The sequence below is a fragment of the Chaetodon trifascialis genome, chromosome 3 (genome assembly GCF_039877785.1).
Source record: "Chaetodon trifascialis isolate fChaTrf1 chromosome 3, fChaTrf1.hap1, whole genome shotgun sequence".
Taxonomy (NCBI): Eukaryota; Metazoa; Chordata; class Actinopteri; order Chaetodontiformes; family Chaetodontidae; genus Chaetodon; species Chaetodon trifascialis.
In genome coordinates, this window is record NC_092058.1 from 28444406 (window position 1) to 28463026 (window position 18621).

General features: G+C 41.6%; 3 protein-coding genes across 3 annotated transcripts in view; all 3 read right to left on the bottom strand.

The window, feature by feature from the left end:
* Positions 1-260: 260 nt before the first annotated feature.
* Positions 261-3723, bottom strand: pdrg1 (p53 and DNA-damage regulated 1). The gene is made up of 5 exons (XM_070959147.1): positions 3622-3723; positions 2326-2401; positions 2049-2123; positions 1837-1917; positions 261-1393 (listed from the first exon to the last, which is right to left on the bottom strand). The coding sequence occupies exons 1-5, from the start codon at positions 3703-3705 to the stop codon at positions 1311-1313; spliced, it is 399 nt and encodes a 132-aa protein (XP_070815248.1). The 5' UTR covers positions 3706-3723; the 3' UTR covers positions 261-1310.
* Positions 3724-10129: 6406 nt separating this feature from the next.
* On the bottom strand, positions 10130-13112 carry LOC139328819 (serine/arginine repetitive matrix protein 2-like). Its single transcript, XM_070958848.1, has 4 exons — positions 12822-13112; positions 12424-12508; positions 12117-12184; positions 10130-12034 (listed from the first exon to the last, which is right to left on the bottom strand). The coding sequence occupies exons 1-4, from the start codon at positions 12935-12937 to the stop codon at positions 10684-10686; spliced, it is 1620 nt and encodes a 539-aa protein (XP_070814949.1). The 5' UTR covers positions 12938-13112; the 3' UTR covers positions 10130-10683.
* Positions 13113-15276: 2164 nt separating this feature from the next.
* aldh1l1 (aldehyde dehydrogenase 1 family, member L1) overlaps positions 15277-18621 on the bottom strand; it is a 28389-nt gene continuing 25044 nt past the window's right edge. Inside the window, exons 17-23 of the mRNA XM_070958681.1 lie at positions 18490-18583; positions 18302-18401; positions 18113-18211; positions 17467-17632; positions 17263-17368; positions 16898-17097; positions 15277-15854 (exon numbers count right to left, since the gene is read on the bottom strand). Of these exons, the coding sequence (XP_070814782.1) occupies positions 15799-15854; positions 16898-17097; positions 17263-17368; positions 17467-17632; positions 18113-18211; positions 18302-18401; positions 18490-18583 (821 nt within the window). The 3' untranslated portion in view covers positions 15277-15798. The remainder of the gene's footprint in view (positions 15855-16897; positions 17098-17262; positions 17369-17466; positions 17633-18112; positions 18212-18301; positions 18402-18489; positions 18584-18621) is intronic.

Sequence of the window (18621 nt, forward strand, 5' to 3'; positions counted from 1 at the left end):
AACCACCACATCCACGCACACAAGAAATCATACCTACTATGTGACTGTCATCTCTCCCTTTCTCCCGTTGCCTGAGGCCATTCATGTCCTCTCATGCTCAGTGGCATGCCAGACCAAGGGATTACACCACAAAGCACTTTTTTAGTTTCTCCTTCTTCAGGACAGCACACTCGTTGTTTATCACTCATATTGTGACTAAGGATGTATGGTATGTCTCATTCAAGAGAAACAAAACATAAAACAAAAACACATACTGAATGCACTGTGAGTAACTGACTCCTCCAAGTATCATTTATTCATAGAAAAGATTGTAAGAACAAAAAAATATAAACATTTTACACTTTGCACTGGCAAACACACAGGTCATCTGCACAGGTTAAGCATTTTGTTTAATTTCCAAGAACCAACTGTGTGTGTATTACATAGCCTATTATAAAGCAGTGTGGCACTAATACCAGGGCATTTCAAGACTGGTAGTGAGGCCATGGAGGCAGGAACTCAAAGACGATCCTGTCCTTCCTCTTTGCACTTGCACTGCACTGCCACCTGGTGGCAATTCACTAATGACACTTAATTCTGGAGTTCATATCTAGATGTTGGCGGGTTCTTTAATGAGCACAGTCTTCTCATAACTGATTGAGCTGATGGCTGGAATTAAAAAGATAAAATCCAGTTTGCAATGAGCTGTAGTTATCCTTCCATATTTTTTTACAGTTACCCTTAAATTTGCATTTCAGTTCTGAAATGTTTAGGACTTGGAACAACACCTGCTGCGGCCGTGGCCAGCAGTAAGCTCGTTATAACACCGTCAAGCTGCAGCTAGTGACTACAGAGCACAAATGCAACAGCACCAGCTATGGTTTGAACAGTTAAACTGCAAAATTAAACACAGCAGACAAGACTGTTGTGCTGGCCCTCTGCTTTTTCAGTACCTGTGATGGTTTTACAAATGCAGGTTACCACTGCCTCTGGTAAGCAGCTGTTTTAAAGCAGACAGCTCATGAAGATGGCTGAAAATGATTGGAGTAAAGCTTGAACAACTGAGAGGAAATGAGTAAATGCAGTTTCTGTCTTAAATTTGCTGTTTGTAAATTTAAGACCTAGAATATGATCTTAGACATGAATTTTTTAAAAAATATCCTGAAGACAGCTTATGAAGATGTCAATTACATCCATACGGTCGATCATCCGAGTGAATAATTTAGAGTCACCAGCTCATCCAGAAGTTAGCACATTAGAGATGCAGATGGGACTCTAGTCTCTCTTTGTCCTTGTGTCCTCAGAAATATTCCACAATTTGCAGTCTGATGTCATCTCTTTAAAAGGCTGTTAATAGCTTTGATTTCATCAGAGGACAGAGGAGAGAGACTGTAGCCTCTCAGCTCAGGTTTGCCTGCAAACAACCAAAAAGACACACATCATAGTCACCTTTGAGAAGACTGCTGGGAGGATATTCAGAATACTGACAGACCTGTTTTGACTTCAGCTATCACGAAAGAGATATAGTTCACAAAATAGTAGCAACTAAAATGTTTCCGCTTATTGTTATTATATTACTGACTTGCCACCAAACCACCAGGTGCTGTTTTTTACATATATCGTGTATGCTTTAAATACGGTACAATTAATTAGCTAGATTTAAACGTGTTCCGGTCATAATGCTAATCTAACTGTCTCCTTAACACCAGCTCTTAACACAGACAGGAGAGTGTCAATCTTTTCATCTAACTTTCAGTAGGAGAACAAATAAGCATATTCCCCAAAATGCCAAACTATTCCTTTAGCTTAGCATGTTGCAAGTGTTAGCCAGTAGAGCAGGCAAAATACTCTTCGTACCTTGCACCTCATTGAGATGATTGACTTTTGCTTTCAGTCCTTTGCGAAGATCATTTATCTCCTTGTCCAGTTGCTCTTGGTCTGCAGATGAGAAATAAAGATCAAAAGAGTTTAGGATGATCTCATATGTAGCAACAATACATTTGCAACAAATCTATTTGTAGTGGAACTCTACCCAATACATTTAGACTGTGTTAACTTGAATTGTTTACCTTTCTGAATCATCTCTCTTGTCTTCTCTTTGGGGATTTTGATGAACATGTTGCCAAAGCAAACCTTCACTTTCTCTGCAAATGATAGCAGAGTTACATCAACCTCAACATCCACAATTACAATTATACACCAGAATCATAAGTTACTAAATTGTTACTTTCACTGTAAAATCAATGGGGCAGTTGTTTTCATAACCTAAGCCAATGTGTCCATGATACTCCTGTTGAATGTTTGAGCCAAGATGAGTAGAACATCCTGTCATGAAGGGTCACTCACCTGAATCTGACATTTCGTTCTTCAGTGCATTCAATGCCTCTCTGTTCCTGTTTCTCTTTGTGTCCAGGTCCACTATCTGAAACACCAACATTTACAGTAGGTGATGCTGCACCAGCCATGCTAAAAGGTATACAGAATATATAATATAAATATGCAATATCAGAAGTGTATTATTATTAAATTAATTGCCCGTTACTGCATGATGTGTGCATCCTAGCACAATACAACATTTACTGATATGCTCTGTCATATCAGTAATCGAGGACAAATTATTACAAACCAGTTTCATTCCATTGAAGTTTCAAGCATCATTTGCGTGTTAGCTTCTGTTACAAAAGCTCCCATTACTCAAAATAAAAAAATGTAATTTCTCATTTAAGGCTTCTTTCATCAAACTTTCTGTAAAGCTGAATAGGGAAACCGATTCTGTGCTGCTCACACTCTGAGTTAGCTCAGTAGGACGCATGTACTGCTGTACGAGAACTTGAACTTGTCATTTTATCAAAGAATGCTATTTTGGTATCATTTAACTGCCTCACACAAACATGAAAACATATTAATAATAATTGGTCTAAAATATATATATATATATATATATATATATATATATATATATATATATATATATATATATATATATTTTTTTTTTTTTTTTTTTTTTAAGCTTAGTGGGGTTTTTTTTTTATTACATTTAGCGTTTCGGTAAATTAAGTTATTTAACATAGTGCTGGTATTTATATGTATGGAATGCCATCAATTGTACAGTAGGAACTTTTATTTTATAGAAAATATCTTGAGTAGGTGATGGCCAATCATATGTGTTGATAGGGACATGTGACACGTGTATAAAACCGTGTGTGCGCTACAATATGTTCTCTTCATCCTTTGGATTCCCACAATGAGTGTTGAGCAGTTTATTCCTCCGTATTATTGGCCTCTCTAGGTTATATCAATGTAGTATACACGAGTCTCCGTGCGATTCAACTCTGACAACAGTTGGGCTGTTTGCTTTGTATTGCATTGTACAATGTGCTTTTTTGTAATCTGGTCAGTGTATGTATTAATTTAATGTACTACCAATATCAAAACCGAGCAACCAAGACCTTTTTCCAGAGCACGTGTGTTTATTTGACAATAAAGGCAAGTGAAAATGTAGTTTCTTAAAATAAACTCGCTGTGAACCACGACGTCACAATTTGGCTACTTAGCTTAGCTGCTAACATTCTCAGTTCGTTAGCTCATGCATCAGTCCTCCCTCTGCGCCAAACTGCTTACTGTCACCAAGTATTTCGTTACCTGTTGTTTAGTGGTGAGAACATCTTCAGCTGCTTCCTCAACTTCTGTCAAATACTTCAGAACACTCTGAGATTCAGCGTCCATGGTGGCTGTGTCGCTATAAAAATACTTCCGGTCTGAAACAACGACTGAAAGCCGAACGGTCCGACAGGAAGCCGCCTAAAAATAATTCCCCACGAACAGCCTGTATGCGTCCTCCACTTCTTCACGCCGAAGCGTTTATATGTATTTATTAGAACAAACACACACACCCCACATGTACTTATGGTTTTGACATTTACTATGTAAGCATAACATTGAGTAAGATACACTAGTGAGACTACTATATTGAAGTTTATAGTTCTTTGACGTGAAGAAGTTTGTTTAAAATTATTTAAAAACTAGCAGTTCAGAAGGCCTAATAGGGAATTTAGTAGTCTCTCTGGCACACACATTTTGTGATGTTAACATGTATTTTCCTTCCTTTTTTTAAACATTTGCTCAATTTGTAAATTTGAAGGGTCAAAACACATATTTTTAAATTTGCAATAAGGAGATAGAAACATTCATTGCATGTATCCCCAAGAACAGTTTTCTAATCACCCAGTTAACCAGACACACACACACACACACACACACACACACACACACACACACACACACACACACACACACACACACACACAGGTTAACAGGCAAAGCGGAAGCGGATGCGACGAGACGAAAGCGGTAGGATTGAAAATCGGAAATTATTTGCGGACTATACTCTGACTGTAACATCATGTCAACTATGTCAGATGGGTGTAGTGAGAATGAAATGGAGTGGATGATACCTCAGTCTTCGAGGCTGAAAAGAGATCTGAGAAAAAGAGAGAGGCAAGATAGAGGGGGAAGTTTGTCGGAGGGGAGTGTGTCATGGCCTAGTACTAACAAAAAATCAAGGAAAAGCCCGACTAAGCAGACACAAGTGGATCAAACACGGGAAAGAGAGTGGAAAGTAATGATTGAATTCAATCAGGATGGTGGGCACTACCATCTGATCAAACTCACAAAAGCAACTGAGAGAGAAATGGGGACAATCAAGTGCGCCAAGTTTATGAATAACAAGCGAGTACATACAGGAAAAGATACTCAGAATGACGTCACTTGAAGGGGAAAGGATGGAGGCCTATATCCCTGGAGCACCAACTGAGAGGTGTAATTTCAAGAGTACCATGGAGTATGACAATGGAAGATGTTAAAAATGAAATCAAAGGTGGTAAAATAAGTGAGACCACAAGAATTAAAAGCAAAAGGGACGGTGTGCTTTGAGAAACATTGTCAGTTATCCTCATGTTTAAGAAGTCACTCCCTAAATCAGTGCAGATGGGGTACGTGAACTATAATGTGAGGGAATACATCCCCAAGCCACTCAGGTGCCATGCATGCCAGAGAATGGGGCACACGGTGCAACAATGCAACGGAAAGCTAAGATGCGCAAGATGTGGAGGGCAACATGAGTATGGGAAATGTGAAAAAGATGCCAAGGTAAAATGTTGCAACTGTGGAGGAGAACACAGTGCTGCATTTGGAGGCTGTATAGTACAGAGAGAAGCCAGAGAAGCCCAGAGAGTTAAAATAATGGGAAAAAGTGTCATATGCAGAAGCACTAAAGAAAGTAAGAAGTGAGGGAGCAAACAGCAGGAATGATGGTGGTGTGGCTCAAAGTAATGCAGGACAAAGGAAAAGGAATGCACAGGAAAATCAGGCTCCAATCCATGTAGCACCAGTTCACATTCAGACTGCATGTACACACGAATGCAAAGTGGATGAAAACATAATGGTGATGAAAAAGGTCAACTTTGTGGCCTTTATCTGTCACACCATTAATGTCGCAGCAATGATGAAAAAGAAAAGTGATAAAATCAAAACAATTGTGGGGGCAGCTGTAAAATTCCTTGACATGAAAGACATCAATGCAGAGCAGATACATGCAATGTTAACAGCAACTGAAGTAGCAGAGAAGGTTCAAAATGAGAGTTGAAGCCTTAATCATGGTTCTGCAAATACTACTATAACTGCTCTAGTCTGATGTTATGAAGGCCACGCATCATACAGATGTCTTCAAACATTTATTTTATCTTCAATCAGCTGACACCGTGAAAACTACAAAAATAAAAGACATACAAACATTTCAATAAACAACTTTAACAAAAAGTGTCTCTAATTAGACTGATCCAAAAATAAGCCAATCAAGCTAAATTCAGTCATTAGACGGGTCCAATACGCTAACCCACAACAACAGTGTATTAAAATGTCCATACGAAACACTTAAACAAATAATGCCAACAAATATGAAACAAATCAAACACAAGTCACATTTACCGTGTGCGCCTCTCAGACCATGCAGAATAAATATGTTTGTAGGTCACGTTTCCTCTCCAGCAATGTTGGCGTCTTCCTCTTCAGCCGTATTGCATGACCCACAATCCAACAGGTGAGACCCTTAACCAAACTGTGGTCATGTGACTTATTTCATTCATCAAATACACATTGCAAAAAAAAACAAAAAACAGCATAACATTTTAAACCACACATCAATTTTTAAACTTATACATCTTCAAAGTTACCTTTCTGAACATCTTATTTACTGTGCTTTAATGAGTTTAAATGACCACATGAATTCAAATATTTATAAATGATGACAGAAATACCAACAAACTTGAAAACAGAAATCACCACAATAAATGTCCCCTGGACGGTTACAACTACAATGGAATGCAAGGAGCCTCATAGCCAATGGCCTTACAAAATATATCCATGTACTAGAAACCGTTCCAGATGTGGTATGTGTGCAGGAAACCCGGTTACAACCTCAGTTAGATTTTGTAATTCCTGGGTTTAGTATAATAAGACATGAGCTAACAATCAAAATGGCGGAGGATGCACTACATTCATTAAAGATGGGTTGGCCTTCAGGGAAATTCCCTTCCCGGAAGAGTCAGAGTGAGTGATACCTGAGATCTGTAGCCCAAAGAAAGATGGCAATATAAAGATAATTAACTTTTATAATCCATGTAGAAATCTTACTGTAGACATGTTTAAGGAAATAGCTGGGACAGTACACAGAAGAGAAATATGGTGTGGAGACTGTAATGCTCACAACAGCTTATGGGGCAGAAACCACACAGACATCAATAAGGAAATAGTGGAGGAAATGATGGATGAAAGATCACTGGTCTGCCTTAATGATGGACGGGGAACAAGACTAGATGTGAGGAGAGGGACGGAATCATGCTTAGACCTTACACTGGTATCAGGTATATTGGTGAATGCCTGTGAATGGTGTGTCAAGAGTGACTGCACTGTAGGGAGCGACCACTACCCAGAATCAATTGCGGTAAATACAAATGTATGCATACAAAAGGGCTATACATTCACCAGATGGTGCTTTAGTAAAGCTGAGTGGCAGAAATTCAGGATATGCTGTGAAGAGTCTGCAAAGTTAATAACACTTGATGGATGCATTCAAAAATGTACAACACAAGTAACTGAACATGTTTTAAGTGCTGCAAATCTGAGTATTCCAAAAAGAACAACAAAGGGCGGGAAAAAGGTGGTTCCTTGGGATGATGAGTGTCGCAGAACTGTTAAAGAACGAAACAAAGCATTCAGAGCTCTACGGAAAAACATGACACAGGAGAATCTGATTGGACTTGGAATCTAACTTGGAAAGAATTCTGCTCCACCATAGGCAGAGGAGTTAAATTAGGAGATGTCTGATCTATTTTTAAGCAAATGAGTGGGAAAAGGAAGTCAGTTAAAATCCCAGCACTGGTTTATGGAGATCAGCTAGCAGTGGCAGAGGTGCTAGGAAAAGCATTTGCAGCAGTACATAATAAGAAGAATCACATGCGCACACACACCATGCACTGGTGAAATTTTTCCTCTGCCTTTAACCCATCCTGGTCGTCCTTCCTCCGTGGCAGACCAGGAGTGGTGGGCTGCCATCCGACCAGCGCCTGGGGACCCAGTTCTCTTCTTGCATGTTTTAGTGGGGTTATTTTATGGAGGATACCCCAGGTGAGCACGGGGATAATATGCAAACTCTACACAGAAAGGCCCTTTTTTCTCGAGCAGCAGGCACTGAAGGCATGATGGAGGACACCCCACCAGCGCCCACAGCGGGATTCAAACCGGGACCTTCTAGCTGTGAGGCAACAGTGTTACCACTTGTTCCACCGTACCGCCTATAATGGTGAACACCTTAACAACAGCCACAGGCAGCAGAAAGAGCGGGTACTCAGAGAGAACGGAGATGTGAGGAAGAGAGAGGACTTCAGGTCAACATTAGACATGGATTTTACAATGACAGAACTCAAAATAGCATTACAAGGTACCGGGTACACAGCCTCAGGACAAGATCAACTTTGCTATGCCATGTTCAGGCAGCTCCCAGAAGTGTCACTGAAGCTAGTACTGAGACTCTTTAATATCATCTGGAGAGATGGGATGATACCAAGTTGCTGGAAAAGGTCAATAATCTTACCATTCAACGAGCCAGGGAAGGACCCTTCAAATCCTAATAACTATGGACCAATTGTACTGACATCTCGTATGTGGTTGGAGAAAGTAATAGTGAGTAGGCTGACATATGTAGTGGAACAGAGAGGGCTGCTAAATAACTGTCAGTTGGGGTTCAGGAAGTGGGGAAGAGATGCTGGGATTACTCCAGATTCCAGAGACGTGGGTTTGGATGGTCAGAGGAAGAAATGTCAAAAAAGTATGGACTAGAAGCCAAAGAATTCACAAAGTCCACTCCAGTTAGCAGAGTACCACCATGGCTTGTCCCTGATGTTAAGGTAGACACGAGTGTGCCGGAAAAGAAAAGAAAATGGCATTTGAGTGAAGTGGGAGTCCAAACAAGCCAGTACCTGAAAAACATCTACTACAGATATCTCAGAATATATACAGATGGTTCTGAGAACAAGCAGGACGGAGTGATCATGGATATGACAGAAGGAGAATGCTCATGGTCTGAGATTCTGAGGATCATGAATATATGACAGGAGAGTGCTCGTAGTCTGAGATCTTGAGATCCACCTCGTGGCCTTGCAGGTGTTCGGACAGCTGCTACTCTGTGTGACCTAACATAACCTCGCTGTCCTGAAGTAACCTTAAAGCATGTATTCTTTATAATTGTGTGTTTACTATAATCACTGATGGATTGAAAGTTCTCATAATCACTTTATGTGCAGTTAATGATTAACGTATTGTTTTTATGCTTTCTGTTATACACTCTGTGCCTGCAATAAAGTTGTAAGCCTTTTTTATTTTTAGTATGGAAAAGCCTAAAAGATAATGATGAAATATGGAAAGAATAGAGAGAAAATAAACAGAATACATCCTTGGGAAGCACCTTTGATGCAACAATGCAAATCTGGGAAAGATAGGGGATTTAAGGTCAGAGCAGTTGCCCTGAGATGACTTTATGGTGTAAGATGAGAAGCAACTCACAAAAAAACAAAAGATGCCCTCAGGGCGTGGTAAACACCTAGCTGAAGTGTATAAAAGACAGACCATTGTAAATCGGAGTTCGTCAGTATTGCACTAGTGCATTTCTGAACGTGTTCCCCTTTATTGTCGGCAAAAGTACTTTGCTCCTCGGACTTCTGACTCCTGCAGAGTTTTATTGGACACGTTTTTATTTTTATTCGACACTTTCTTATCTTTATTGGAATTTTTTTTATTTTTTTTTAAGGAATTCTGAAACAATTGGACGGCTGTTTTTGAGTGTTTTGGCCTGATTGTGGTTTGTGCATTTGGCCTTCACATTCCATGACAGAGTCTGGCTTATTGATGTGACCACTGCCACAGATCATGAGCACAGCACTGATTACCCTTTGCATGTTCCTGTGTATGTAGCTGCCAGCTTTATAAAATCTCCCCCACTCTTCCCAAAGGTGCTCAAGCACTGTTAAGTTGTATGGGGACTGTGATTGAACACCAATATGCAAGTCCTGCTTCTAAATAGTGTCATGTTGTTTTGGAGTCATGGCTATGTAACTTTGGCTTCATGCTCATTATTATCCCTCTGGAAAATCTCAGCATTTCAGTTGCCTTGCAGAATGCAGCGGGGTTTCCAGTAGACCTTCCTTCTGTCCCTCCCCTGCAGGTCTTGCTGCAGCAGAGAAACATCCCCTTGGCACAGTGCTGCCACCATCAGGCGTAATTGTGGGAATGGTGAGTTGCTACTAACGTTTTTGGTATTTAGTTTGTTTCTGTTGCCTCCTGGATAATGCTTTGCTTCATATACCCATCACAGACACACTAGTCAGACCATGGCTGTGACTATGGCAGTGTGACACATTCTGTTTAAAAACAAACACCCATTCCATGACTGTACAAATTGCATAATCATAATAATTTTGAAATTAAACACAAATTACAGCCCTAACTACAGTGCATCACCCTTGTGATGCCTGCATACTCCCGGTTCAGGACAGATTGGTGTAATTTGTTATTTTGGTCAAACTAACAAAACTATAATGAGATATTATGTGATTTTATTGTTGTACGACGACAAATCTCTGTGATAAATAAGAGAGGAAACCCCATACAACAATGTTTCTACACTTTGTTCCAATGACTTTGAAGAAACTTTAATAACATTTATTTTACAGTTATTTTGTTGACAAATCAAAACAGAGTCAAAACTGGCAGTGTGTTGAAAAATCCTGCATACAAATATATACATCATTTGTTGTGCTGACAGAGGCTTACTGGGCTGATTAAAAAGAAAGACTTTTATATAAATATCCACATACCCTTCTATTCTGTATGAGCACTAGTGCATGTGACCATCCACTCTTGCTTTAGCTTATTTGACTGCAATCAAACCATTGGATTAAACACGACAATGTAACTATAATTAGCTTAGAACAAAGAAATCTGGCAAAATATAACATCCAACAGCGGAAAAAAAAAATCTTATTTGTCAACCTGTTCAAATAAGGAAAAATAAGTGAAAATACACATTCATCAAGTATGAATGATGACTGTAGCTGTGGTGTACAGATTACACTTACAGTACTAAAATTGCTGTTATGTAACAAATTCAACCTGTTTCACTCTGCTTGGTCTGTTTGTAGGAGAATTTTTGGACCCAGGTAAATTGTCCATTATTGCAGTGACGGCATCTGGTTTTATCTCCCATTCCTTGAGCTCACTGGTTCTCCTCCGCTCAGCTCCTCCTCTTCTACACTCAGAACCACTTCGTCTTTTGTCTGAAGCACCATGTTGTCTTTCTACTCTAGCTCTTCTCTGCTCTGAGCCACTCCTCTTCCTATACCCATCTGTCCTGTAGACCAACACATCTTTCCCTGACCCCAAACGGTCCCTCCCAGCCCCGACACTAGAGTCTCTGGCAGTGGAATGAGTCTTCATGTTAGCACCTTGAGCAGGGTTGCGGATATTACCTGAGGCTTGCATTCTCCTCAGGTGGCTGTTGGTCCTCACAGGGCTGCTGAACCTCTGCACTTGGGATGCAGAGCTTCTGTCTGAGGAGTGCACCCGGCTCTCGCTGTAGCTTCTCTTGGGGAGCGATGTCGGTCCCCTGCGCTCCAGCATGGGACTCAGTCTGGATTGACGTGCATGGCTATGGGTGGAGCGACAGCATGACGTGCTACAGGTGGAGTAGCGGATGCGGCAGAGAGTGCAGGCACAGCCGGAGAGCAGGGCAGAGTGACTAGCCAGAGAGGAGAGGAAGGTGAGGGGGAAGGCACGCTGACACTGGAGGATACACTTTGGAGAGCTGAGGCGTGACGAGGCAGCAGTGGGTGACCTGTGGCAGCTGGATGGAACATCTGACACCGCCGACTTCCCACTCTCCTCCTGGAAGGTCTGAATCTGGCGCCACTCCAGCTGTAGCAGCCTGTCAAGATACCTTTCCAAAGGGCCCACAGGTCTTGGCCGTGGGGCCCCCCGGCCCTCCATGTTATAGAAGACAGCCAGCTGACTGAGGCTCCAGGAGTTAAAAGGTGGAGGCAGGAAGTCTGGGAAGTCAAAACCACCATGGTTGCGTCCTCTGGGCCTGTGGCTGCAAGTGGAGTGGTCTTCAACCACAATGACCTCTGGCCTCAGCTCGAGCTGTGGAGGAACACGACCAGAGGGTGACACAGGAAGTGTCTCTGACTCAGACAAGTCAGTGTCACTGTTGCCTTCCTGATGGCGCCTCATACTCCACACCTCTCGGTTTGATGATGGTCTCTCCAGCAGATCACCTGAATCAGTCAGGCGGTGGCAGGGAAAAGCTGGTGTGTGCCTGCTCCCTCTGAAACCTGTATTCTTTTGTTCTCTGCGGCTGCAGTGCTGACCAGACGACTGCACCTTTGGCTCCATCCTGTGCCCTGCAGGGGCCAGTGGATGAGACTTTGAATCTGAGGTTACCTGAGCACTAGAGGAAAAAAATAAATGATACTGTCTTAGCATTCAGGCAGCACAGAATGGCATGAGATCTGCACAAACAGCAACCTCACCTGTGCAGAGAAGTATTGCGTTTGGTTGAGGGTGTGTTGGACTTCTGCTTTCTTCTTTGCTGCAGCTTCTGTGATTACAAAGAGTCACGTTGAGCCCTGCATACATTTTCTACTTATCACTAATACATGTGCATTTATTCTACACATCAGTACTTTTCCACTAATTCTGCAAAAAAAAGTGTACTTTTAATTTAATTAAATATACTGTGACATAAAGCAGAGGAAAAAAAAGCACACAGATGTTTGGTATTCCTGCTTGAAAAGTGAAAAATCAATTAATTAGCTCGTCCGCTCAGTTCACACTTACCTTGTCACTACTGTTTTCTTGGCTTGGGAACATGTACTGTTGCTGCAGTGACCTCCTTTGTGGCTGCCGCCTGCCCATTTTATTACTGGAAAAAAGAGAAGACTAAAAATTAAACATAACCAATCACCAAAATAAAACTGCAAATGAAAGCACAAATGCAACATAGGAACGATAATATATCCTGTAATTGACGGTGCCGACATGATGGCCCTGTTTTGTAATAACTCGGTTGAAGCACAAATACATAGAGACTGAAAGATCAAAGTGGATACACGAACAAACGCGCATCTCGGCGTCGCCACCGACGCGACAGTGCAGCCCCGAAGAGCGTTACAGGGACAGTGTGACATCTCTGTCCACACCGCCTTTGACGACAAACACACCGCAGCTCATGCTACCTGACCACATTAGGCCTGTTATTGCTCCATGACGCCTTCCTCTTCCATTCCCTCTCCGTGATGGAAACCCTCTCCAGACATTGCTGTGGCACTCGCTCCTGCAGAATAGTGCCCATCCCCGCGCACAGAAGGCACCAATGAAATGGGCGAGTGGGCTGTTCACGCGAAACACGGTGCTGTCATCATAATGAGTGGGGGCCTAAATGCTCAAAATGCGTCGCTCTGCTCTAAAACCATACGTTTGATGAGCGGTTCAGCTGCCGTCCAGCAGAGCGCACTGCAGATCCCGACAGTCTGACGACCTGCCCCCCGTGAAGGATGAGGGTTGGGAGTCATGTTTGCCTGTATGCCCACACAAAGGCACAGGCACAGGCAGAATCTGCCCATGTGTGCATATTATGTATGTGCTTGTGCAAGTACACAGGGTATAGAGCGACTAAAATAAATGATGAAGGCAATGTAAATTTCAGAGGAAAGGATTAAAACAATGGGTTATGATTCTAAAGCTGTGTTTCTTTAATCTGTTGCTGTTTTCAGTCGTGGAAGATGCATTCACATCTTTTACGCTGACTACATTGCTTCTACCCTAAAGGTAGAAATACCACAAATACAAGAATACATTGAAAATTCAAAAATACTAAAATATTATCATCAAAATTAAAGTACGCATGACCAGAACGGATTCATCTTCTATATAGTATATAACTGGATTATAATTACTGATTAATACTGAACACCGGCCAAAAAAAAAAAGGGAAAAAAAAAAAAGTGAACACCGGCCCACCGGGAATTGTCCCGGTCCTCCTGATAAGTCACTCCGAGCCTGCATGGAAGAGATCAGGATAGTCTGACGACCACTCTAGCTCAGCGTCTTCCTTAAATACTTGAGCTCTAATCAGGCTCATGCGCTCCAAGTGCGCTGCCGGAGAGGCGGAGTCAGCTGGGCGCAGGGAAACATCCAGCTGAGACAGACAGGGGAGCAGACAGACAAACACACAACACTAGGGAAAAGGGAACAGAGAACACTGGGAGCAGACAGATCTAGCGGATCCTCACAGCCAGAGGTACAAGTCAAGTCCTGGCTCAGTGTGGAAGAGAGGCTGGAGCAGGACGAGTGCAGGATCAGCAGATGGAGTAGACTTTTTAAGGTACATCGGTAGTCAGTCAGGTGTTTACATGACTATAAACTCACAGCTCCCCCATACTCATACTGTTTACTTGACAGAAAATATTATTTTGATTACTTAGAGTAAACATATTACCTCTTTTCTCTTTTGCTTAGTCCACTGTCAGCCATCATACCCATACATGTGCCAGGATGTTTCGATGTCCTCTTCCTAATCCATTCTCTGTCCTCCAAACCACGCAATGTCTGCAGAGTGTGATCTGTGACACCGCCTGTGTTGTCTATGGAAAGTATCTACCCGAAGGTTCCATTTACAAAGGCACGTGCTGGCTCACACAAGTCCAAACCATACCACCAGTAAAGTAAGATTTGCACAAAGTGAGTGTCTGAGAAAACACAGGGACCCACTCAGTGGAGAAGACATACATGTGAAGGTTGTGACAATGCATGTGGCAGAGTGTTGTACTGTAGTAGTGACTGTTATATATCAAAGACAGGATGAAACACTTGCAGGTCCATGCAAAGAAGATGTGGAATGCCACTGACAGGTTTTTAATTCATATTAATGGCAAAATGTCAGATTATGATGTTACACCACTCAATGACATTGAGAGTAGATTTGGTCATTTAACGCTATGGACACTTTTGTGCATCACATGAAAACTCTGAGTGTGGGTTTTCTCAGATCCTGTGTCACTCAGTGGTCACCCATTAAGATCTGACAGAAGCTCTGTAGTGTGTCTCAGCAGAAGATGAAATACACTATTTCCAGTGTTTTATACTTGATGCCTCTGTGTGAGCAGGCCAGTTTCTTTTTATTGAGATGATTCACTAACACATTTTTTATTTGCCAATTATTGTGTTTATTTGTGTTCTGTCCTGGGATGTTTCACCACTCCTTCACCATCCTAAAGACCCAAAACTGAGGAGATTATCATCATTACAACATGCAGCACTTACTATTGTAACTTTGTCTGCCATGAGCTTTTTTCCAAAAGCAACAGATAAATGAATCATGAAGCTGGTTATCAGCTGGCGCTGTTGTTTTTTCCAAATCAGCCATTAGTACACTGACATGAGAGGGGCAGCGACCAGCAATACATTACCACTCACTTGAAGGGCGTGGGGGGTGGAATAATCCTCACTTTGTACAATAAAATGACAGATCTAGAGTTTACATTGCTAGTTTGTATGAACGAATCACGTTACCTGCATGTGCATACTACTTCTGTTACTGCCTAACAGTACAGGGTTTATCCACACAGCTTCACGAAGTAAATCAAAGTATCAAACGTACAAAGAGCTCAGAAACAGAGGGGTCCACAGCAGTGAGGTGCTCAGCAGTTTTCACTGATAACCATAAATTATTATTAGACATGTTACATTTATTTTGGATGTTCTGGCCTAATGTAAGCAATATTAGAAATGAATGTCATCTAAATAAACATTTTCCTATTTTGTAACTCAGTCACATTAATTACAAAACAATTGCAGAAGTCACTTGGGCTACCGAGAAACATACATCATTTGCATAGTTTAAGACAATACTTACTACAAAATGGCTCAGAGGTGTGTTAATTAGAAGACTGAACATTCATGTGTTAGATAAATTTAACATGTTAATGTGATCATGTTAAGGCACATACATATTAAAGTCAGTGGTTGATAATGAGAGAACAGCTCTCATGACATGACTAGGTCTGAGTTGATTTCTGAGATAACTGAGATGACATCACTCCACCATCCACATGACGCTGTGCATCTCTCCACATTCCTCTCCTGTGTCAGCACACCGCTGCCTCTGGCCGTAGGCAGCTGATGCCTCACTGCTTCATTCTCCAGTGATTTGACTTAATACTCGATGGTCACTGCCTTTGTCTTCAGGTATTCGTTGAGTGCCTCTTGTCCTGTTGGAGTGACAGAGACACTGACAGTAAGTATCGATGTTAATCACCACAAACTTGAGTACTTCGTCCAAATTCTGCAGCAGGATGTGAACCATTAGGGAAACAGGGACGACATAGGCTGATGGTTGAAACTTAACAGCTGAGTTTCAAAACATCAGCAACAAGATGAATGGAACCTTGTATTCAATGTAGCTACTGGGACTATAATACAATCCAAACTTCCACTGACTTCAAATGCAGTTTAAACCTTAGTAACACTATTGTGTTACTACTGTGTGTGTTTTGCCAGTCAAATAAACGTTTCATATTTGTTGTCCCTTGAAAATGTTCTCATGCACATAATATGTCATAATGTCATAATGTCAGTGTCATAATACACACACTTGAAGTGTTTGCAAGTAGTTAGGAACCAACTGAGATGCCAAAGTGACCAAGCGCCCATCAGGACAGCAAACGTGTTGAGTTTGTAACACACTTGATTAATTTCACACAAATACATGGTCTCAATCAAGCTCAGATGCTTTATTAGTGTTATCGAATTTTCACATTATGAGCATAAATATACTAGACTTGCTGCTGAAATAACATTTATATATTTACTCTATGTCTGTGATATCTCACTCTCTTATCACTTTGGACGGCTAGTTCAACATTTTGAGCAGCATGCTTGTCTGCGTTTTTTTTACCGAGATGAAAAGGTGCCCGAAACTCTCCATATATCAGGTTTACAGATTTGACAAATCAGACATGTCAGTTAGTTAGCTTTAGAGATGCTGGCAGCCAGATTTACCTCCCTGTTAACACTCTTATTGCTAAGATAATGTAAGCTACATATAGGTAAGCTAAACTAACTGCATAGTTAGCATGGAGGCATTTGAGTGCTTGAACATCTCTTGATTATCATCTTTTCCAAAACGTTTGACTATTCTGCAACCTTGTCCCAAATGTATCTGTATTTCCTTAATTTACTTGCAATGTTAATTGTATTAAAATACATGAATAAAAGAAGTACAGCTGCACCGTGACAGCAGCACTTTTCTTACCCAGGTCTTTGCCAAAGCCAGACTGTTTGAAGCCTCCGAAAGGCGAGGCCACATCAGTCTTGTTGTAGGTGTTGACAAAAACTGTGCCGGCGTTGAGCCTTTCACTGACGTACAGGGCTTTGCTGATGTCCCGTGTGAAAACACCTGATGCCAGACCATACTCTGTAGCATTGGCCCTTCTCAGGACATCATCCACCTCACTGAGGGATGGAGACAGACAGGAGAAGACAAGAAGAAGAAAAGATGAGAAGACAAGACAGAGGATGTCCTGTGATGCAGTGCAAATTTTTAAGAGCTGTGGTTAAAATGACAGAAAGGGGTACACGAGTCATTATGAGGCATGAAGTATCTTCAGTTAGCCTTACCTGCCCTTGAACTTGGAAATGATCATGACAGGGCCAAAGGACTCCTCTTTAGCGATGTACATGTCGTCTTGTACATCAGTGAACACAGTGGGTTCAAAGAAAAAGCCTGGAGGCAGAGGTGTAACAAGTAAAACTGCGTCATCTGTCAAATCGGAGGTGGACCACACAGTGGCTGAGGTCTGAGACTTGATAACACTGCCTTACCTGGTCGCTGCATCTGTTTGCCACCACAGACCAGAGTGGCTCTCTCCTTGATGCCAGTCTGACAAAACTCCACCAGTTTGTCTAGGTGTGCTTTGTGGTTCTGAGGGCCATGGTCTGTGGAGCGGTCCAGTGGATCACCGATCTTCATCTTCTTTACCTCCTCAACCTGAGAGAAAAGGCATCCAAATAAAACAACCAGAGCTACATACTGTAGGCTCAGAAACCTCACTAAATTTAATTTTGTGATCAAAAATCCTTCATCTCAGGAATTACTGTGTGCGTGTATTGTTTGTGGATTGTAATTAATGAACACATTCAGCTGTTTGTTGACATGCGCTCACTGTATTCATTCTAACGCTGATTAACATAAATAGCCTTCTAAATAGCCTTCTTTTGCCTTCTTTTAGGTACTCTTAGGTTTGTGCACACTTCTCCTTGCTGCATTTAGTGTTGCTTGAAATATGACCAGTGCATTATGACTGAAGCGGAAGATATACCGTAAAAACACAGTTGCTGGGATTTCCAGGTATACTATGCTTCTGTTCCTGAGATTGAAAATGTCTAATTTTCAAGAAAAATATGAATCCCTAGAGCGGATAAAGCTGAATTGAGAAGCATCAGCAGTGTGAGATAAAAACACACATACCACTCTCTTCACAAACTGGTCATGAATAGTGTCTTCAACAAACAGTCTGCCAGCTGCAATGCAGTTCTCTCCCTTGTTGAAGAAGACTGAACTCATGCCCTGAAAAACATAGAACACAGTGCTTTACCTCTGCAACTATTTAAAGGTGTGAAAAATGACCTAAAACTATGATCCTATGAATGACCTTACCATGCGCACAGCCTTGTCCATGTCACAGTCGCTGAAGATGAGGAGAGGAGATTTTCCTCCAAGCTCCAGAGAAACTTTCTTCACGTTACTGACTGCACAGCTTTACATGGAGGAGGACACAGGGACACAAAGGTGAGCACTAATGTTACACTGTATTCAGAGTTTTGTAAATGTTCTCCACCTCTCACCTCTTCATGATGTGTTTACCAATTTCAGTGGAGCCTGTGAAGCCCAGTTTACGGACATCAGGATGGTCAGACAGACGCTGACCCACCAGAGCACCTGGAGAGAAGGATGACTTTAACAACAGCTCATAAAGC